Consider the following 22,250-nt stretch of genomic DNA (forward strand, 5'->3'; position numbering starts at 1 on the left):
ACAGAGGGTGAATGAGGGCATGCCAGGCACTCCTTAATCAAACTTACAGGTAAGCCTTCCATCACCCCCCTCCCCCAGTCTTCATTGCTCGGGGGCAGGCTTCCCTGAGCCTGACACCACTATTTGTGGAATTGCAGCCTCTGTTTTCCTCTCCCTGACACCTATAAATGAGTCACTACAGTTTAATATTGTTGGAGATAACACTTGTCTTTTTGCTTCTGGAATACACCGGGTGTTTGGCACACATTTATTAATTAAATCTGCAGAAATGAAGTCCCTAAGACATCCTAAACTCTCATCTTGTAGATTAGAAGCAGGCAGAGAAGGTGAGGATCTTGGCTGAAGTTGAGGAGAAAAAACCTGGCCCTCATCTTTGGACATCTCCATCAGGAGGGCTATCGCTGCCCCCTTCTGGACATCTTGTCTGTCCCCTTTGGCTTCCTGAGTGGGAAGAGGAGAGTGGCATGCGTGTGAATTAGTCACTTAGCTGTGAACTCACCTGTCGAAGCCCGTTTCCTCACGTGTAAGGTGGCCTGTGACGACACTGCCTTCCAGTTGTTGGACCAGTACACCAGGAGTGTGTGCCTGACTCAGCTCAGGCTTCTTCCAGTCCTCTCCAAAGAGCCCATGGTCCCTTTTCTTGGGTTCAAAGCATGGAATCTGTCTAGTTTTCTTTCTAATGTGTATTCTTCCCAGTGGCCCTTTGGTCCTTTCTGGGGACCTTTCTGTTATGGGAGTTTGTAGGGTATGAGCCTGGCTCTGGCAATTCCAATTGCCACCTGTCCTCAGTACACTGGTTAAGAGAAAACTAATCATAGAAGCGGAGAAAGTAGATTTATTCAGTGTGGTCATATTGGGAAGAGGAACACATAAAAGGGTCCTATACCAGGCTTTTTCTTTTGGGCCACCAACCAGCTCCCAAATCATGACATGGAGACTTACTAGTCATGAATGCTTGGCCTAGCTTAGGCTCGTTTCTGGCTAGCTCTTTTTTTTTTTTTTTGTTTGTTTGTTTGTTTGTCTATCTTTTGTTTTGTTTTTTTTGTTTTTTTTTTTTTTTTGTTTTGTTTTGTTTTTTCGAGACAGGGTTTCTCTGTAGCTTTGGAGGCTGTCCTGGAATTCGCTTTGTAGATCAGGCTGGCCTGGAACTCACAGAGATCCACCTGCCTCTGCCTCCTGAGTGCTGGGATTACAGGCATGCACCACCACCGCCCAGCTCTGGCTAGCTCTTTTAACTTAAATTAACCTGTTTCTTTTCATCTGTGTTTTGCCTCGGGGCTTTTAACCTTTCTATATGTCCTGTTCTGTGTCTGTCTGTCTAGCGGCTGCCTGGCTTCTGGCCCCAGGCATAACTTTTTCTCTCCTTCTTCCCTTTCTTTTGAGCTTAGATTTCTCCTCCAACTTGTTCTCTCTCCTGCCAGCCCCGCCTATCCTTCAGCTGCTTAGCTATTGGCTGTTCAGCTTTTTATTAGAACAATCAGGTGCCTTAGGCAGGTGGGGGAAACAAATGCAGCACATTTTACACAATTAAACATCTGCAGCATAAACAAATGTAACACATCTTTTCCTAGTTAAAGTAATAGTCCACAAAAGGGTCCAGTACCCCCAAGTCCATTTTAGGAATACTAACATGAACTTTAGGCACAAACAAGGCAAGAGGTATAACTCTTAAGCAGTCCTGGTCAGGGCGTGGTCCTGCCCATCACTGACCAATTCCTGTCTCTGCTCCAGTCTCTCCTGAAGGGTGGTCTGACCCCGTGTCAAGTCTTCCCAAGCTCCTCCTCTCCCTGGCACCAAGGCTTTGACCTTCCCTCCCCCCAGCATGGGATTCCTGTGGAGATTTTACTTCTTTGGGGTTACAAAGTGTCTCTTTAGGCTATCTTCTCTGCAAGGGAGGTTATATTTCTTTCAGTTAATGACAGATTCTCTCCAAGGGTTAGTGCTGACTCAGGGAGCTCACAGTCTCTCAGGACTGTATTGACGGCTCAGCTCTGGATAATGTTTCTACAGAGGGCTGTGGAGAGGCGGGCCTTTCAGATCTCCAGTGTGAACCTGGCAGGCAATAGGGACAGCAGGGGGCAGGCAGACCCTAAAAGGGTAGGCTGGTGCTCGAGTGCTTCTCGAGGCTTGTGGGGTAAGGACACTGGCCTGAAGAGGGCCAGGCCCTGTGTGGGGGCTTGGGCACCTCCTCCCCAGAAATGCTCAGTGCTGTCAGGTCCGGGTTCTCAGTAAGACAATGCCTGTTTGATCTGGAGTGCAGCGAATAGCATCTCTCCAGAAAAAAGAGCAGCTAGGCTCCCCACTCCGCTGCAGCACCATTTGGCTTTATGGCTTTTGTAAGTTCTCCCGTGGAATGGCTGCCAAGGCCGTGGGAGGGTCAGTCCCCTTCTGCCAGGAGCTGGCCAGGGAGCAATCACCACAAGTTAGGGCGCAAGGGCTGTGACCAGCAGAGTAACACGGGGGCTGTGCAGGCCTGGGGCTAGACCCAGGGCCACCCAGGAGCCCCTCACTTCCAGTAGGAGATGGCCCTGGAGTGATTGTTGGTCACGCCTCTTTGGCTAGTGGGCAACTCTATGAGCTTCCCGTGGCTGCTGTCACCAGATGCCACAGTGCATTGTCTTGGACCAACAAACTGATATCTTTTCCAGTTCTGAGAATCAGACATCCGGAATCTGTCTCACTGGGCTGAGGTCAAGGTGTGGGAGGGCAGGTCCTCAGGAGACCTCAGCTGAAGATGTCATTTCTAGCTCCTGGAGGCACCTGCATCCCTCGGTACCTGCCTTTTCTTCCTCTGGAGACCTTGGCCTTGCCATGGTCCCTGCTCATCTTTCTAAGCCTCTTTACCTGTCTCTCACAGGGACTAGTGCACTCTTCAAGCTCTCAGGATGTTTCAGCACAACCTCCTCACTCCTGTGCAAAATCCTTTTTGCCATGAAAAGTCACATGTCCCCAGGCTCTGGGATCAGGGTGGGAATGCTGGAGATAGTTACTCAGCTTGCCTGGAAATCTGACTGAGGGAGGGGCCCTTGTTGGCCTGTGTCATTCACCCCAGTGGATATGGGAGCACCGCTTCTATCTGCCGTCTTCACCCCCCCCCCCCCAGCAGTTCTGTTAGTCTGCCTGGGTCTGCTTCTGCACATTTCCCTGTGGTGGCTGAGTGTCTCCTGGGATTCTGGGCTGGGGAGTCTTGGGCAGCTTCAGGCTGGGCAGGAGTGCCAGTCCAGACTAAGTCTCCCAGGGGAAACTGCCTGTGGCGCTGTGTGGGGCATCACCGGTTTCCCTTTGAACAACTACTGCAGGCCTCTGGCTGGATTCGGGGCAGCCCTCCTCGTGCATGGAATTGGGTCCTTTTACAAAGAACAGGGAAAGCAGGGTGTCCTGGTAGCCTGCCACATCCACATGCAGAACCACATGGGTGGCTTTGGACCACTGAGGGGTGCCTGGTTTGTAGGTGTGTTCCAGGGGAGGCTGGGATATAGCCTGAGGGGTGTGTGTGTGTGTGTGTGTCTGTGTCAGGTTGACAGTCATCCTTTTCTTCCCTCATGCACTCTGAGCATGGAGGGGTGACCCCTTAGAATGGCCCTTCACTTTTTCCCTTTGGAAGAAGCTCATGAGGATCCCGACAGAGTTTAGTGTACATGATTTCTGTCTGTCCGTGTTCACCGTATGAGAAGTCAGAACCCAACCCAGAAGCATCAAGAAACACTAGTTAATTTAAAAGTGGCAGCAATAAACCTGACTATGTGATCAACACAAAAACTTTGAATTGGTGAGAAGAAGGGTAGCTTTGGGCTTGTGCCAGTGTTTCCCTTGGCTTACTAGGAGACAGTTTGTTCTGGGCGTCTGTGCCTCCTTCACCTGCTGTCTTGGTTGAAGCCTTCGTAGGAAATCCAACCTCACTGGGTAAGAGGAGGGTCCCGTGGTGGGTGTTCTTCTTGGAAGCTCCCCTCACCTCCCGAGCAGTGGTTGTTTTTGTTTGGAGACAGGGTCTCTTTATATAGCTCTGGCTAGCCTGGACTAACTGTAGCCAGGCAGGCCTTGAACTTGCGTTGACTCTCCTGCTGTCTCCCAGTTGCTGGTATTACAGGTATGTGTCACCATGCCTGGCTTACATGGTGCTGGGATGGGACACGGTGCATTGTGCACAATCGGCAAGCATACTGTTTTACAGTGGAGCCCCTGCCCACCAACCGACTTCTTACACACTAGCTCTTGCCTCAGGATCTTTCATTATCACAGGGTTTTGAACTGTTCTGGTCACTGGCTATTGGTCACTTGGAATGTGCTAGCACTCTGAGTTTCCTAGATCTTCCACATATTTACACATATATGAAGCATGAACCTAATTAGTCTTATCACTAAAAACCAGGAGTCAGCTATTGGAGTGATAACCTGGAAGATCAGAGAAGCAGAGGAGTAGCCACCAGTGACTTCATACCTCTCTGGATCCTCCGACCAAAAGGGAAGAGATCCTGTCTCCACTCACCTATCACTTCCTGTCTCTGCCTCCTGAGTGTTGGGATTAAAGGCATGAGCCACCACCTCCCGGCCCTATGGTTAACTAGTGGCTAGCTCCACCCTCTGGTCTCCAGGCAAGCTTTATTTGTCAGAACACAAACAAAATATCACGTATATACGTACATACTCCCTGAGGATGGCATCCATCTTGTCCCTGTCCTGCTCACAGGGCAGGTCTTGAAGTATGATGCAGTCAGGTTAGCAGTGGAGGATACAGATGTTTCTAATTCAGTTTTTTTGTTTGAAAACTCCTTAGTCTTACTAATTTCCCTTGAAGCGACGGGTTCACTTCGTTTGTGTTTGAGAAAGTGTCTGCCGAAGCTGAGGCTGTCTGGCAGCCATCTCTCCATTGACGTGGTGTTAATGGAAAAGCAGGCTGGGCAGGCAGCAGCCACAGCAGACTTTCCCCTGGGATGCCCAGAGGCCTGTGGCTTGCAGCAGACGTGGAACGCGCTTTACTCTGTGTTTTTCATCGCTGTCTTGCTGTGTGTGCCCAGCAGTCCAGATGTAGTGAAATTAATAGCTTCCCTGCCTCTGCCAAGGACCTTTTTCTGTCTGGTGAAGCTGGTGTTTCCACTGTTGTGGTGACTACCTTGGCTGCGAGCCACAGAGCTTTCAGGGCTGCCCACTGTGGCCTCTGCCCCCCAGTGCAGATGTCACCAGGGTGGAAACACCAAGAGCAGTGGCGCTGTTAGGGTCGGCCTCTCTTAGGCCAGAGGCCGCACCTACTGCTCTCCTCACACTTGACATTGCAGTGCCTAGAACTGGCCTCTTGCCACCATCTGTCACACGAAGAGACAGCAAGGGAAGGTGGTGACCCTGTCTGGCTTCACAAGCTTAGGTGACACCTGATGGGTGAAATCCTAAGAAGCTGGTAATGCTGGCTGGGCAACAAGAGACCTTGCCAAACAGCCCAGCCCTTCTGGGTGAGTGGCCTTGGGGTCTAGTGATGACATTGGAACCGACTGCCTCTGCCTCCTGCTCGTTCTGCCCTTTGTTTCTAACCGTGTCTCGAGGTAGTTGCTCCCAAGTTGCCTTTGGCAATGTCTGTTCCCAAGCCCGTATTTCCCTCTGTGCAGACCAGAGACTGAGATCGGCACCTCACTGGCTCCCATCACCTCACACTCCCTGAGTGTTTTAGGGTTTGGGCCTCATCTGCCACTCACTGCTGGCCAGTGCTTAACCTAGATAGCTGTTGAAAGTAGCCGTGCATGCCCCCTTCCTAAACCAGCCACTGAGCCCAGGGTGATTGTGTCTGATTGGCATATTTCCTTGGTGTCATTGGTTCAGATCAGCAATGCAGCTGCATTGGGGTTTGCAGGACTGGGCTGCCACGTGTGGGGTTCTGAGGGGTGGAGGCTCCTCCGGGAGAGTCTGGTGAGCACTGGGCTGATCACTGTTGCCTTCATTTCAGTACAGATGGTGCAGGGAGTCCTGGAGGCCCCAGTGAGGTTGGACGGGCAGCATGGATGACTGGCACAGAGCCTTCACTCAGAACACACTCGTCCCTCCCCACCCACAGAGAGCACGCCAGCTTGGGAAGGAGTCCACAGCATTCCAGTGTGTCCTGAAGTGGCTTGATGGGCCACTAATTAAGCAGGTAATGAGATTTTTTCCGTTGCTTGTCAATTGCTGTTGTCTGAGATGAAGCTTCCAATTAACATTGATTTTTCACATATCTCCCGTTACCTTGGACTTGGCAGTACAGAACATGGCATTTGGCCACTTGGTTAGTACCTGGGGCCTTGGGTCAGCATTTCTACCCACAGTGCCACAGTGCAGATTCATAGGTAGTCTTTCTGGGTTGTTTCTGGGCCAAGGTATAGGAAGATGCCTCTTGTGTGGCCCTGTGTGGTCCTCCTTCAGTTTACAGTTGGGAGGAAGCTGCTCTGGGTAGCAGCTTTGCCAAGACTGTGGAAGCCTAGTGTGCTTGGATGCCACCAGCCAGGTGAACCGGAAGGCCTATGCTGACATCTTTGCATTCGTGTGTGCTCTTTTCAGCTTCTAGGGAGCCTGTATGAGCTAGTGTGACCGTGCAGCCACTCAAAGGGCATTCATGTGGTATGTGTCCTTCTGAAACACTTGGCCTGCAGGAATGTCCAAGGAGCCAGCCCTGCTGGGGAAGGTGCAGTGTTTCTTTGGTTGGGAAGCCCATTGTCTGGACTGCTGTGATAGGATTGGCACTTTTAATTGCTAGCTATCAGCATTTACAGTTCCAAGCCCTCTGGTGAGGTGCCTCCTGTGTTTGCTACAGGATTAGGTACCAAGGTGTTTGCTGTGCCACAGCTGTACCTCTTAGCATGCTATTCAAGAGGGGGCTCCAACATCACCCTCATTTCACAGAAGCTGAGCAGAATCTGCAAGAGGGAAGCCAGCTGCTTGGAGCTACTTATTTCCCATTGGCCCTGGACTGCTCCCTACCAGGGCTGGCTCTGACTGCCCTATCTGAGAATTGACAGCCTTCTCTTTCCCAGAAGTTTCATGATGGATAGCCCACCCCCTCTTGGTTTGAGAAAAGTAATTTACAGAGTTTGAAATGTGCAAGAAACACAAAAACAGTGAATTGTCAACAATATCCTATCTCAGATACCACCAGGATTGTCTGGCTTCTGTCTAACACTTCATAAAGTCTAAGCAATACAATAAATATACCTGTATGTATTTTCATTTTTATGTATGCATGTCTGTATGAGTTTATGTGCACCATTTGTGTGCAGGTGCCTGTGGAGGCCAGCAGAGGGCATCAGATCTCCTGGAACTGGAATTATGGGCAGTTGGGAGCTACCTGGTATGGGTGCTGGGCCTCTGTAAGAGCACTCAGTGCTCTTAACCACTGAGCCACACCTCTGGCTCCTGTTATTATTATTATTATTATTGTGATTATTATTTTGGTTTTTCAAAATGGGGTTTCTCTATGTAGCTTTGGCTGTCCTGGAACTCACTCTGTCTGTAGACCAGGCAGGCCTCAAACTCACAGAGATCTGTCTGCCTCTGCCTCCTGAGTTCTGGGATTAAAGGTGTGAGCCACCACTGCCTGGCTGGCTTCTATTATTATTATTATTATTATTATTATTATTATTATTATTATTGAAACAAGGTCTCATTGTGTAACCCAGCATGGCCTCAAACTCCTGATCTCTTGCCTCAGGTTCTTGAGTGTTAAGACACAGTTACATTCTACCACATCTGGCTCCTTTTCCTACTTTAAATGTAAATAGTTTCATACATAATTATAAAATATATATAATCTGTACCCTGTTTTAAAAATGATCTTAGAAACAACATGTCTTAGAGAGCATTCATGTTACATGGGATTTTTCCTTCGTTTTGTGACAGAGTCTCACTATGTAGCTATCCTATTACTTTGTGGACCAACCTGGTCTTAAACAGAGAGAGATCCGCCTGCCTTTGCCTCTGCCTCCCAAGTGCTAGTATTAAAGACAGGTACCACCATGCCCTGCTCTCATAGGCCTTACTGTGTAGCCCAGGATGGCCTCAGACTTAAGATCCTACTGTTTCAACCTCTTGAGTATTTAATTTGAGGGATTACAGACTTAAGCCACCATGCCTGACTGTATTTACATTATTTTTAATGTATGTATATATAGAATAATTCTTGTGAATGGAATTCCTGATTCAAAATCAGGGCAAAAGTTAACATTTAAGGTCACATGTATTGTTTACAGCATAGTGTATTTAAACGTAAAGACATAGGTAAGTTGGAAATCAGTGGGAGAAGGTAAGCCATGCCTGCATAAGGAACTGTGCTCATGCTAGTGAGTGTCTGAGAGTTCAGGGTGCAGGGAGGTGCCGGAAGTAAGGGACACAGATGGTGACCAGCCACTCCCAGACTGAAAGGCTACTGCAGATGACACCCAGGCCTCTGTGTTGTACCACAGTGAAGACCTCGACACCAAAAAGACCTGGGCAGATGAGGGAGAGAAAGCTCCAAGGCCTTCCTGCAGCTCATTGTGCATTTGAATGTTGACCCCTGGTATGGAGCATCTGGGAAAATCATAGGGAGTGTGTTTCCTGACTGCTGTGGTTTTGAACTGTAAACCCATTGCAGTAAACCTAGAAAGTCAAGTAGCTGAAAATTAGCACAATATAAATAACCTATTAGTCAAAGAAGAATTCACAGGGAAGTTAGAGAATATCTCAGACTGAGCAATGGTGGACAGGAATGTGTGCGGGCTATAGCTGATGGCACCCATCATGGTCCGGAATGGCTTTACACAGCTCTGTTAGAAAAGAAAGTTGTGCAGCGAGTGCTTCCTCCTTAGGAATCTCAAGAGAAACACACAAGGAGGAATGGGAAATGTCAGAATGGAACTGAGCACCTGCATGTGTCAGGCCTGGTGGGATCATGAGGATGGAGTGGGAAGCTGAGCTCCCATTGCAGCTGGGACCAGAGTCCTGGACAGACCCCGGGAGATGCAAGGCAGGGTCGAGGAGGCGGGGTGGTTGTGGTCAGCGGAGGCCTGCAGTGTGGGGGCAATGGCTGGGCAGATGTGTAGAGGATGGAGGCGAGAGCTGGAGGGAAGGGGTCAGTGAGGAGTCTGCAGGCAGAGGGCTCTGGTGCTGCCCCACCCCGCCGTGCTCACCCCTATAGGTAATACCACCTATCCTATTTGCTCTACACAGGAAATGTCCAGTTACCCACTAGTTATTCACTAGGGCTGTGGCATCCACAGCTGGATCTGGGGAAGGCTGAGTCTGCTAAGGTAGCCAGTCTCTCTCCTTCCTGCTTCTTCACAGGCTGTGTCCTGCCCGTGGACCCCTCTGTGTGGCCCCTCCATTAGCACAGATCCTGAATTGTCCTCTCCTCACCTTGTGACTTGCCCCTTGGCCCTTCCTGCATGGATGGAAGCTGTGACTTCTGACCACCCTTTTCCCAACTGCCGTCCGGTCCCTGATGTCCTTACCGTGGCACTTCTTCAGGTCCATAATCACATTGCCTTTTCTGCTGGGAGTGGGTGGATGCGCTTTCCGTGGTTGCTCATTCCGTCGGGACACAAGCACAGCCTCTCCCAGGGCTCCACGAGGCCTGCCAGGGTTGCTCCTATGCACCCTGGCACCTGCTCAGCCTGCTGCAGTTCCACAGGCTCCATGGTATAGACCATTCCTAGGATTCTCCTGAGAGATGGTGACCACTGAAAAGACTTCTTAAACAGCTGCTGAGAGAGTGGGCAGTCCTTGACACGGAGGCCCATGCTGGGTCTTAGGGAGGCCCAAAGTCACAAGGGAAGGCCTGGTCAGGCTGAGCAGCTGAGGACTGGCCAGCTTGTGTAACCATACCAATGTGGTACAGGGTCTGTTAAGTTTTCTCGGTCTTGGTCCTGGGATGCGGATGTTCTGTGTGAGGGCTGAGGAGAGCATTCAGGGATGGTTGCTAGGTTTGCCCATCAGAAATGCTCTCAGAGGCAAGGCAGTGGCCATCTCTGAGAATTGGCCTGTGTGGGAGGTTGTGGGGCATCGCTTGTCAGGGATTCTCCAGATGCCAGAGGTTCAGGGACACATACGGTGAGAAAATACAGTGATTTAGGGAGAAATCGAGTATCTCAGTCCCTGAGAATCCCAACTCTCTTGCCCCAGGGCCTGGTGTTGTACTGCACCCTCTATTGGCACCCTGTTCCCAGGTCCCCATGTCCCATGGTCTCTTAGTTCTCGGTCCCGACGCTGTCTTCCGGGAGCCCCTTCCCTGACTAGCGTGGCTAGGCTTTCCTTTACGGAAACGCTTAGGCATTTTCTTCCTTGGTTCTTCTTGTGTTGTTGGTGCCTAGAACCGCAGCTGGCAGAGAGGAAGCAGCAGGTAGGAAGGGAAGGTTTGTTGAATGAATGAATGAGAGAAAAACAGGGGACTGTCACCCAAGAACTTTAGTTGAAGGCAGTAACAAAGCAACTGCGGTTAAAACAGAAACAGTGGGTAATGGGCTATGGGGAAGGCTCTGTCTCTTCTGGGCTCATAGACATAGTTTCCCACACTTCAGAACTCTGCTTTTCCTGTACTAACATCCCAGAATAATTCTGGCAGGCTTGATTTAATCCCCACTTCTATCAGGATGGACTTAATTAACATGGCTGCACAAAATGAAGAAATCATCCCAAATGGCTTAAGCCAGAGGAGGTTGATTAAGTAACATACCAGACACGTCCAGAATCAGCCCAGGTGTGGTTTGATCCAGAGTCTCACGTTGAGACAACCTGGACTCATATCCTTCAGCTCTTGGTCCCGTCTGCTAACAGAATGGCTGCCAGCAGCCAGGTCTGTGTCTGGCTGACATGACTTGGCCTCTGTGTCCCAATGCTTTTGGATGTGTCTTAGGTTTATGCCATCTTAGAGCATTTCAGGGTCCTGATTTGCCAGAGCAGGCTGAGCATCATGATTTATAACTCCACCAAGACTAGGTGCTGTAGAGAAAGGAAATTGAGCTGTTGGTAGCTGAATATGGGGTAGGTGCTGATGGCCCAGGGCCCTCCATAGGGTTCCCGTAGTGGCTCTGGGGTGGTTCTTCAGGACTCCTTTTCTGGTGTCTCCTAGGGAATCCTAGACATGTTGTCGGAGCTTGAATGCCATCTGCGAGTGTCTCTCTTCGATGTCACCTACAAACACTTCTTTGGGAAGACATGGAAAACCATGGTGAAGTCCACCAATCAGCTGTCCAGGCAGCCGCCCAGGATCATCTTCAATGAGGTGGGTTCTGTTGACGGTGGCTAGGGACTGCTTTATGGTAGGGTAGAGGTGTGCTGGGTCTGTCCTGTGCAGCCCAGTCAGTGGGGCCTCGGCACACACATCTTGGACCTTTAGACACGGCCCGGAGCAGTCTTAGTGGTGGGACACTGTTTCCAAACAGTCTCTTATGTCCAGTCAGGTCGACGTGCTTACGATGGGGTGCAGGGATGTGGGGGTCCCACCGCCTCCAGGGAGCCTCTGGGATCTTGGAACAGTGAAGTTACTGATCTCAACTGATGGTGTGTTAGCTTTCACCGCCATGACAAAGATATCTGGGAACAACGACGGCATAAAGATTCATTTTGGAATTTTCAGTTCAGTGACCTGCTGATTCTGGTCCTGTGGTGAGGCCGAGCATTGTGGCAGGGATGTCTGGCAACACCTGTCCTCTCATGGTGAAAGGAAGTGGAGAGAGAATGCCTATCCACATGGGCTTACTGTCCATGCCTTTTTCCATCTGGACTTTTAGTCTCTCCCCATGGTTCAGAGGTTCTCAATCTGCTGTGACCCTTTAATACAGTTTCCCGTGTTGTGGTGACCCCCAACCATAAAATTATTTTCATTGCTATTTCATAACTGTATTTTGCTACTGTTATGGATTGTAATGTAAACACCTGTGTTTTTCAGTGGACTCGGGCGACTCCTGTGAAAGGACCATTTGATCCCCCAAAGGGGTCCCAACTCACAGGTTGAGAAACGCTGCTTGTAGTTCATCCTTTGTCCAGAGGCGTGCTTTGCCAATCTCGATGCTTCTCCCTTTACTCAAGATGACAGTCAAGAGTGACCATCACAGGTGGTGAAGCCCAGACTCAGTAACATGACTTGCCCACATGGAGGGTGGCAGAGCATGGACTCAGATCGGTGCTTCTGCCCTCAGACTTGGCAGTAGCATGGCACCAGTTGGGTCCATGTTCCCCCAGGGAGCCTCTTGGCTGCTTTCAGCTCAGGCTGCCTCTCAGGTCACAAAGAGCAGTGACATAGGCCGTCAGCTGTGAAATGTTCTCAGGAGATGCGGAAGGATTGGGGACCTGCTTTAGGCAGGGCCGTGGAGGAGGACCTCTGAGAGGTCAGGACGAGAAAGAAATGGGCACTGGGACGAGCAGGGAGGAGGATGTGCCCAGCAAGGCAGGGCAGAGTGTGGGAGCGAGGGGAGCTGGGGCTGATGTGGTGGTGGTGGTGAGTCGGGTGGACAGCTGTGTCCCGTGGGCCTTCCCAGTGATGCTTTAAGAGTTGAAGAGGCTGTAGGTGCCTTTCCCGTGCTGTTCCACACTTGGCCTTCAGGGGGCAGTGAGGAGCCCGGGTTTGACTTTGCAGGTAATGGCTTCTGATGACTGAGCTGTTCCCTCCTCAGCAGGTGAACTGAGGCCGAGGAAGCTGTACTGTGACAGTTGGTACTGTGCCGTGGAAGGGACCGAGGCTGTTCTGAGTTGTTTCTATGGCTCCTTTTCTGCCGTGGCTGCTTCCTCTATAGCTGGTGCTGAGCCTCAGGCTGGCTGTGAACATGCTGCTCTCTGACCTTGGCCGTCATCCAGCCGACTGATTCTGTGTGGCTTGGCATGGCTTGTTCTGAGGCTTCCCAGACTAAACACGGGTAGTTGAGGGAGATAATGGCCCCAGAGGTCAGAAGACTAAACAAAGCCTTGGCAAAATCTGTGTCATGGGAACTGAAAGTGTGTGTCTGACGCGATGTTATCAGGTGGCTTATGCAAATATCTTGGAAAGGTCTGCCAGGCCACTGTGCTGGTGACAGGAGTCCATGTTGTCAATCTTGTACATGGCTCTGTGTGACCCCACGAGGGTCGTCTCAGCACAGGCAGGGGCTGGCCCTGTGCCTTTGACACAGGTCTGCCCTCTGTCTCACGACAGTGATGGGGGGTGGCGTAGTCGCTTCTGCCTTTGGCGGCAGCCCTGTAGAGATGGATGGGCTCTTTTGATGATCTCTTTTCTCCTGCACGCAGAGGCCCATGAAAACCTTGTGTTGTGACAAGTGTCTGTGAATGGTAACGGCAGCCGTGATAACATGCCTTCTCTGGACCAGGCATGAAAGAAGCATGCTCCTTCATCTTATCTTTGTCCTCCTCATGTGGAGGGCAGCTATTGCAAGTCCTCATTTAAAGGAAAGAAGGCAGGTGCTTGGGGGGTGGAGCCTCCCCCTTGGCCACCAGGACTCACAGACCTTGGTGGGGAGGTGTCGGAGGTGAGCCTGTGCTCTAGGTCAGCAGCCTTCTCTGAAGCCGGCACAGAGACACCCTTCCCCTTCTCCCTCCATGTCCCCTTGTTTAGCTCTGCGTTTAGAGACGGGTTGGATCAGCTCCACTGCGTGTGATCCTGACTCGGAAGCATGGGATCTAGGTTGCCAGGTTGGAAGCAGGGCCTTCCAAGATCTCCAATTCTGGGAGTCACAGATGGGTGGCCCCTGTAGAATATCTGGCGGCTGTGAGAGACAGTTCTCTGCCGCTGCTTATGTCCTTGTCTTGGGTTTGACATTGTGTTACTCTGGGTTTCAGTTGTCCCAGATACACTTAGATTTCACTGCCCCCTGCTGGCCAACTATCCTGAGCCCTGACACAGACCTTTGTCCAGGTAATCCAAGATTCAGGCTTATTCCTAGGCTTGGTGACCCATGCTGGTGGGAGCCACATCAACTCAGCCTGTGTAAGAGAATATCATTTTAAAGTGTGTTACTTTTGTTTATGTTGCATTTATTTAACTCTGTGAAGCTGTGTTACTGTGCCTGTCTAAAACACCTGATGTCTAATAAAGAACTGAACGGCCAATAGCAAGGCAGGAGAAAGGATAGGAGGGGCTGGCAGGCAGAGAGGATATATAGTAGGAGAAACCTGGGAGAAGGAGCCAGAGAAGGAGGAGGACATCAGAGGCCAGCCACACAGCTACACAGCAAGCCATGGAGTAAGAGTAAGATTTACAGAAGTAAGAGAACAGGAAAAGCCCAGAGGCGAAAGGCAGATGAGATAATTTAAAGTTAAGGAAATGCCAAGTTAGGGCCGGGCATTCTTAAGTAAGAATAAGCATCTATGTGTGATTTATTTGGGAGCTGGATGGTGGGTTCCCAAAAGAGCAAAAACAACTAACAACAAGCCAGCTCAGCTTGGGCAGCAGTCTTGATTTGCCTTTGGTTGAGGCTGTGCATCGAGAGTCAGTGGAATGGAAAGTGTGTAGGTTTAGCCTGTGGTGGTCAGACACTGAGGGTCCTGAGGGTGATGCCTGAGCTTGCTTGCTCTGGCTTCTCCCTGCTTGTTGCTATGCTCACTGCAAGCAGCAGAGGCCAGTGGTGGCCCAGTGATGAAGCCTGCCTGACCTTTTATGCCAGCTTCCTCCTGTCTCCTGAATACGAAAAAGGAGATTGTGTTCAGTTAAGTAAAGGGAAGTTCCCTTTGCTCTGTGTGGTGTGTGCCTGCACCTGTGTTGTACAAGGTTGACATGCTCTTGGTGGGTACTTAGTGTGTGCTATGGTTGCGGTCACTGGCTGTCTGGTTGCTCCGGCCACATGCCTGTCGAGACAGATGGCTAAGATGCTGCTTGACTTTCCGAGGTGACACAGATGTACGAGGTGTTTTCCCCCGTAAGCAATGGCTCAGGCAGATCTGCTGTGAGGTTAAGGAGCCGCCGGTACCAACGGGCTGTACTCGGGGCTACTGGGGCTGCAGGGTCTATGTGTGGCTACTAGATTGTCTGGGCATGCTCTATGTAGAGCTGGCTCCATACATATGTGTGTGAGTGGCATGTGGTGGGGGTGGGTGGGAGATGCTGTCTCAGAACTGCAAGCAGCTCTACTCTCAGAAAAGACTTGGAACACCAGAGTAGTGAGGATGGAGTCCTGACGTTCTCACTCAGAGCCGTGTGGGGAAATGACACCTCCCGGACCCCTGCTTCACCAGACCGATCCAGACCGTACACTTGACTCTCTCAGTCTTGCTGCCACTCACAGGTCCCTGGGACAGCTAGTGAGGGGTGGCGTGCACAGAGGGCAACCCCTGCTCAGCTGCGGCTGTGTCCCTGCAGGAGGGGGGCAGTTCCCTCCGAGGTCAGAAGTACCCACTCCTAGGATCAGCCTAAAGTGGGGCCTGACAGAAGCAGAGTCTTTGGCTGTTGTCAAGGTTGGGTTTTCACTGTATGGGGAGTGACCCACCAGTCCCTGGAGACCAGGGAGGGCCTGAGTTGGTTGCTTTTGTTCTCTAGTGTCTCTTACTTTGGGTTGATGGTGTTTGATCACCCTTTTATAAGTTAGTCAAGGAATTGCTTTCCAGCTGGAGTGAGGGCCAGCTTTGGGCCTAAGTGCAGATTTGTGGTGGTTTGCACATGGGCCAAAGCCTGGATCTCCAGAATGTCCCTCAGCTCTGTGACCTTGAAGTCTTCTGCACACCTTATGCAGAGATGTGCACCTTGAGTGTAAGTCATCTGGTTTCCAGCAGTTGCCCATGAAGCAGGGTGCATGCACTGGGTAGATGTCTGAGTGTCCACTGGCCCCGAGTCTGCACAGGCGCTAATATAGAGACTGATAAGCTCCTGTGGTGTCTTCCAGCCAGGGTTCAAGTTCACATTGTTCTTCTATAGATCTGAGTTTCTCAGCCTTAGAACCACTCATATTGAGGGCTGGACTGTCCTCTTTGGTCTGTGGTGAGGTAGTGTCAGCTTCATCCTACCACTGTGACAACTTCCCAACAAAGTCAGCTTCTGACTTCAGAACTGAGCCTGTGACTGTCTTAGGGGAGACTGGGGTGCTTGAGTTGGCCCAGCTTGGTCAGTGTTGATGGCCATTGGCCAGGAAACCTGAGCCTAGTAGATGTCAGTAGATGGGAGCTGCAGGAGGCATTTGTGGGTTGTTTTCCCAACAGTCCCGCATTAAAGGCTTATTGTTGTTGTTGTTGTGCAGGTGTGAGTATGCATATGAGTACAAATGTGCGTGCGTGTGTATGTCTGTTGTGCAGGGGTACATGGGAAGGTCAGAGTGCCCTGCTCCATCACTCTCTCCCTCATTCCCTGGTGCTTGCTGCTTTTTGGCTAGGCTGACCAGTCAACAAGTTCTTCTTCTATCTCCACCATCCCCTCCGTGCTCACCCCAGTTTTTTTTTTTTTTTTACCTAGATGCTGGGGACCCGAACCCAGATCTCCTTGCTTGCATGGCAAGCACTCTGAGCCGCCCCCAGCCTCTGCTGGCTTGTCTTGGACTTACTTCTTTGCACAATGCTGGTTTAATTTTCTCAGCTCTCTGCTGGTCCTGTGAGCATGGGTAGCAGGTCGACGTAGCTGTCAGCAGAGCAGGCCAAGTACAGCTTCTTAGAGGCATGCTGTCAGAGCTGTATTCAATTCTGTCATTGTGGGCAAGAAATGGAAACCTGGCCCTGAGGCAATGGTGTCTGATGAAGGCATCAGGACAGGATCACTGAGATGATTTATTAATCTGTTTACCCCGTCAGGGAAGGAGCCTTGGCCAGTGCATGTGAGAGAGCCGTGACACGGTGGGGTGAGAGCCGTCTCTTCTGCTGACAGTGACTTTCTTCACAGGGAATTTTTATGGGCTTGACTTTTAATCATGCTGTTTTAGTTGACACTCAGAGTTTTCTCCTCAACATGTATGACGTTGTGTTAATTAAGTCGCCCTGGTCTGGAGGGCTGTTCACAGGTGTCATTCAGTTGTGTGCTGTCTGGAATTTTGCCCAAGCCTTTTGCATGCTGGGGAACTGGGGCAGTGTGGGTGGGGGTCCTAGGCACAGATGATCCAGAAGAACAGAGGTGAGCATGTGTCTGTGTGTCCATCCTAGGAGGCTTTTGCTTCCCCAGTTCCCCAAAGCTGTTTGTTCCTGAGCAATGCAAGCATTTCCATAGCTGCCTAAAACCCGCCCTTTGAGCCTTGAACTTGTTGAAGGCTGATGTGTTTCCAGGTTCCTATGACTTCTCTAGCATGGTCCCCACACTAGAAGGACAGTGAACGATGTTTGGCAAAGAGCTCATTCTTAGCTGGGAAGGAGGCTGCTGGACTGAGCTTGGGTTGTTCTTCTGTGTGTTGTGATCAGGCTGGCTCTCTGATGGAAGATGCCGGGACTGGCTAAGAGGGGAAAGCTCTGTTTTTGGCATTTTTCTCCGCTTCCTTTTTTCCAAGGCACGTGTCTTGGTGGTCACGAAAGGCAGGGCCTAAGTGGTATAGTATGCTTGTCTGTGGTTTTTTCCCTTGGCCTTGCCCCCACTAGTCCCATTGCTCATGTGGAGCAGTTTCAAGGTGACCTATGAGCTGAGCTATGCCTACTGCTTCCTATGAGAATTTAAATGTTTGTTTTACTGCTGGAAGAGAAGGAGGGCAGTGTCCATAAAACCAGTATGCACAGGTGTAAATATACAGGTGAGACAGTGATGGGCCCAGCGGCTCAGCAGGGCTCTGCAGACAGCGTGAGTCTGGGAACTTGAGGCATAACTCTGTCTCAGCCCAGCCACCTGTCAGCCCTAAGTGGTCATTATTTCATCATTTTACAATAAAAGATAATAGAATAGCGATTTATAGTTGGTGGCTGATGTTTTAATGCGTCCTTCTGTTATGCTGGCTGACAGTCTGCGATTACAGTAACCACTTTCTGGGTGACACCGTGGTAAGGACTCCTTAATAGGAGTGATAGCCTGAATTTCAAATCACATGGCACTGTCTGCAGGGGGCGTCTTTGTGCTCAGCTGGGGGGTAGACACCCAGACACTAAAACCAACAAAAATGGAGAGCTAGCTCATCAGTTAACGGGACTTGACCCAAGTCAGTTTCCAGCACCTATGGCTCACAGCAATCTGTAACTCCTGCTCCAGGGGATTGGATACCCTCTTCTGGCATCTCTGGCTACCTGCACTTGCGTGCACATTACCCCATCCCATACACATGACTAAAAATAAAATCTTAAAAAAAAAAAAAAAAAAAGAAAAAGAAAAAAAGAAGCCCTCATCTATGTTCTAAGGGCCTAAATACCCCTCAACCAGATCTCGGGTGATTGTCACTGTAGAAGGCACTGGCTGTGAGCAGTGGATCCTTTCTTAGTTTAGAGAAGGCTAAGAATTCTTGGTTGAAGCACATTTAGTTTGGATGGAACTTCATAAAACATACACATGAGGGGCAGGGTGAGAGTCAGCATGCATGCCAAACTGTGATCCAAGTTTCTATGCTGTTGTTTTGGCTAAGGCTCGGGCTGATTGTGCCCAACAGTGGTGTGTGTGTGTGTGTGTGTGTGTGTGTGTGTGTGTGTGTGTGTGTGTAGGCATATTTGTATGTGTGTACACATATTTGTGTGGGTGTATACATATGTGTCTGAGTGCATTTGGTAGCCTCAGTTTGATATTGGGAATGTGGCTTGGTCAATTTGAACCCCAGACAAGTACGCTGAATTGAACTAGGGATGATGGCTCTTCCGCCTTCCTCATTTAGGCAGTCCTCAGTCAAATCTGGAGCTCACTAATAGGGCTAGTCTTGCTTTGTGGATCCCATCTCTGCTTTCCAGGGCTGGAATTACAAGTGGGCCGTCACACCCACCTGGCAGTTCCGTGGGTTTCTGGGATGAGAACTCCAGTTTCCACATCTGCACCTCCTCAGCGTGAGAAGGTTTTGTCCTGATGCTCTGCTCTTCTGCCTCTCAAGGGCACCGGGTGGGGCCTGATGCTGTGGTGTGCCCAGGACTGGATCTGGGGACTGGAGAGGAGAGCATCTGCCCGCCCCCCCCCCCCCCCCCCCCACTCCTTGCCTGCAGTCACCTCCGTCAGCAGTCTCTGCTTCTCTTGCAGCCTTTCTACTTCCACACGACCTTGAACCACCCGAACATTGTGGCCGTGGTAGAAGTGGTCGCTGAAGGCAGGAAGAGGGATGGCACCCCGCAGGTGCTGTCCTGTGGGTTTGGAATTCTTCGAATCTTTGGTAATAAGCCGGAATCTCCCACCACTGCTGCCCAGGACAAACGGTACCTTCTGTGTTTTCTTTCTTTTCTTCTCTTTCTCTTTTTAAAGATTTAATTATTTTTATTTTATGTATGGGTGTTTTGTTTGCAAGAATGTCTGTACAATACATGTCTGTGTCTGGTGCTAATTCCAAGTTAGCCGAAGAGTTGCTCTTTTCTGTGGAATGAGAACCTCCAGTTTGGGGTGAGTGTGGGGTCGGATATGGTTTGTACATAGGCCCAAGCCCTGACCTGTTGCCTGTTCTGTGTGGGATTTGAGGCTGCCCATCTACTCATCTGTGCATGAGAGGCAGCTGTGTGACATTGACTTTGAGGTAATCATCACTTAGCAGGTGACAGTCGAGTGCCTGCTACGCACCAGGCTGTTTAGAAAATGGATGTACCGAGACAGATAAGCTCTGTGCAGTCCTTCCAACCAGGGTTCAGGTTCACACTGCACCTCTAGATCTGAGTTTCTCAGTGTTGGAGCCGCTCACTCAGGCCTGATCGTTCTTTGCTGTGGAGCCATCCTGAACACTGTGGGATTCTTGGCAGTGCCCCTGGCCTCCACCAGCAGATGCCAGGAGCAGTCTCTGCCCAGTGTGTTAACTAGATATACCCTGCAGACACTGCCAGACACGTGCATGGGAATGCCATGCCTGGGTGAAAACATGGTTCCAGTAAGGGGGCTGGGTAATGACTCCTCAGGCTGTTTCTGTTGCTTTCTAGCTTAAAGTTATAATAATAATAATAATAATAATAATAATAATAATAATAATAATAATTTTATTATTATTGTTATTTGTGTGTTTATGTGTGAGCGTGTGTGCCTGCCATATATGTGCACCCTTGGAGGTCAGAAGAGGGTGTCAGATCCCTTGGAGCTAGAGATTACAGGTGGTTGTGAGCCTTCTGACATGGGGGTTGGGAATTGATCCCTGCTTCTGTGGAAGAGCAGCCAGCACTGTTAACTGTCTATCCGTAGGCCGTAGCTTCTTACTTCTTAGGCTGCAGGTCTGTGGGTTGTTTATCACAACATGGTGGGCTGGTGCTGCCCTCAGCCACCTATGTTTTTGTAGCAGATATGACCAGCAACATTTTTTTTTTTTTTGAGACAGTCTTTCTCTGTGTAGCTTTGCGCCTGTCCTGGAACTGACTTTGGAGACCAGGCTGGCCTTGAACTCACAGAGATCCGCCTGCCTCTGCTTCCCAAGTGCTGGGATTAAAGGCGTGTGCTACCACTACCTGGCAGCCAGCAACATTTAATAGGCTCTGGGAGGCAGGTTCCCAGGAACTGTCCTGGTCATGAGATATGGGCAGTTGACATGGTTTCCTGGTTCTGTCTTTCAGGTTGAGGCTGTATCATGGCACCCCCAGAGCCCTTCTGCACCCGCTCCTCCAGGATCCCATAGAACGTAAGAGCCTAGCCTGGTCTTGGCATGTATCTGGAGCTCCTGACTTTACAGAGAGCTTTCCACCTCACCCTATCTGGTTGTGTCTCTGCAGTGGTTCTGGTCCCTGTGTCACTGGCTTGGCGTTGGTTCTGTAATGGATGGAGGAGGAACCTGCCTCTGCCTCTGACTCGCACTCCCGTGCCTGCCTCTTGTGGGGCTGCTGCCTGTAGGGCTGTGGCTCAGGAAGTCAGCTTGAGCATCTTCCTGCCTCCCAGCCATGCGTGGAAACTGCACAGCTCATTTTCTGGCTGGAGAGACTGAATTTGTCAGAGTAAAACTTCACTCTTGCAGACCTACCTGGGCATGGTGGTGTCCTGGCCACTTGGGAGGTTGAGGCGGAGGATCTCTTAATTCCTGGAGTCCAGAGTCAGCCTGTGCAATACAGACAGTGAAACTGTCTCAGGAAATGCATACAAAGCCACAGAGATGCTTGGTCCCTGGAACCAGGGTAAAAAGCTGGCACAGTGGTGCCCACTCATAATTCCAGCAACAGTGAGATGGGAGATGAAGACAGGTAGATCTCTGGAAGCTCATTGGCCAGCCAGCCTAACCTACTTGGTGAAATTCTAGGCCAAGAGAGATCCTGTCTGAAACAAAAAGTGGTAGGAACCTGAGGAATGTGGTTGATATATTGTGTATCCCAATAAACTTACCTGGGGGTCAGAGGACAGAACAGCCATAAATTAAACATAGAGGTTAGGCAGTGGTAGCACACACCTTTAATCCTAGCATTTCAGAGGCAGAGATCTGTCTGGATCTCGATGAGTTCAAAGCCACACTGGAAACAGCCAGGCATGGTGACTCAAGTCTTTAATTTCAGGAAGTGATGGTAGGAAGCAGAAGGGTACTTAAGGTGTGAGGACCAGGAACTAGCCTGGTTAAGCTTTTAGGCTTTTAGCAGCAGTTCAGCTGACATCCATTTGGATGAGGACTCAGAAGCTTCCAGTCTGAGGAAACAGGATCAGCTGAGGAACTGGCAAGGTGAGGTTGCTGTGGCTTGTTCTGCTTCTCTGATCTTCCAGCATTCACCCCAATACCTGGCTCCAGGTTTGTTTTTTATTAATAAGACCTGTTAAGATTTGCGTTACAGAGGAACAGCACCCAAAGTGTGCTGAACTTTCATCTTTTGCACGCACGCACCCACAATACAAACGAAGCCAAGAAACAAGATCCTATCTTTTCAGTTTCAACAGAGAGAATGTGGCTTGGTTCTTTTTGTCTTTATTTCATTTTTGTTTTTTGAGAAAAGGTGTGCTGGGTCTAGCCTGGAACTCACATTCCTCCTGCGTGATTCTCCAGTGCTGAGAAGACAGATGTATGCTATATGCCTGACATTATAACTTTGGAAAACAAGCCATCCGTCTACTTGTGGTGTTTATTCTAAATTTCTGGGTTTTAGCTCTTTGACTGGAAATACTCTCGGTTTTAGCCCATGTCTGGTGCTCCTCCCCCAGAGAGCAAGCACATGACACTGATGGAGAATTGTAGCCTCCAGTACACCCTGAAGCCACACCCACCCCTGGAACCTGCCTTCCACCTGCTTCCTGAGAATCTCCTGGTGTCTGGTCTCCAGCAGATCCCTGGCCTCCTTCCCCCTCATGGGGACACAGGTAAGCTGCCCTTGGA

General features: G+C 50.2%; 1 protein-coding gene across 5 annotated transcripts in view; it reads left to right on the forward strand.

Moving 5' to 3' along the window:
• Positions 1–22,250, forward strand: part of Nphp4 (nephrocystin 4) — an 88,282-nt gene that overhangs the window by 1,135 nt on the left and 64,897 nt on the right. For 4 of the 5 annotated variants that reach the window (XM_036177569.1, XM_036177567.1, XM_036177570.1 and 1 more), the window contains exons 2-6: positions 5,938–6,118; positions 11,060–11,212; positions 19,022–19,194; positions 20,521–20,585; positions 22,079–22,234. In XM_036177569.1, coding sequence (XP_036033462.1) covers positions 5,984–6,118; positions 11,060–11,212; positions 19,022–19,194; positions 20,521–20,585; positions 22,079–22,234 — 682 coding nt within the window. In that variant the 5' untranslated portion in view covers positions 5,938–5,983. Of the gene's footprint in view, positions 1–5,932; positions 6,119–11,059; positions 11,213–19,021; positions 19,195–20,520; positions 20,586–22,078; positions 22,235–22,250 lie in introns of all 5 variants that reach the window. The other variant, XM_036177568.1, reaches the window with a different exon arrangement.

Source organism: Onychomys torridus, chromosome 2 (assembly GCF_903995425.1).
Source record: "Onychomys torridus chromosome 2, mOncTor1.1, whole genome shotgun sequence".
In the NCBI taxonomy this organism is placed as follows: Eukaryota; Metazoa; Chordata; class Mammalia; order Rodentia; family Cricetidae; genus Onychomys; species Onychomys torridus.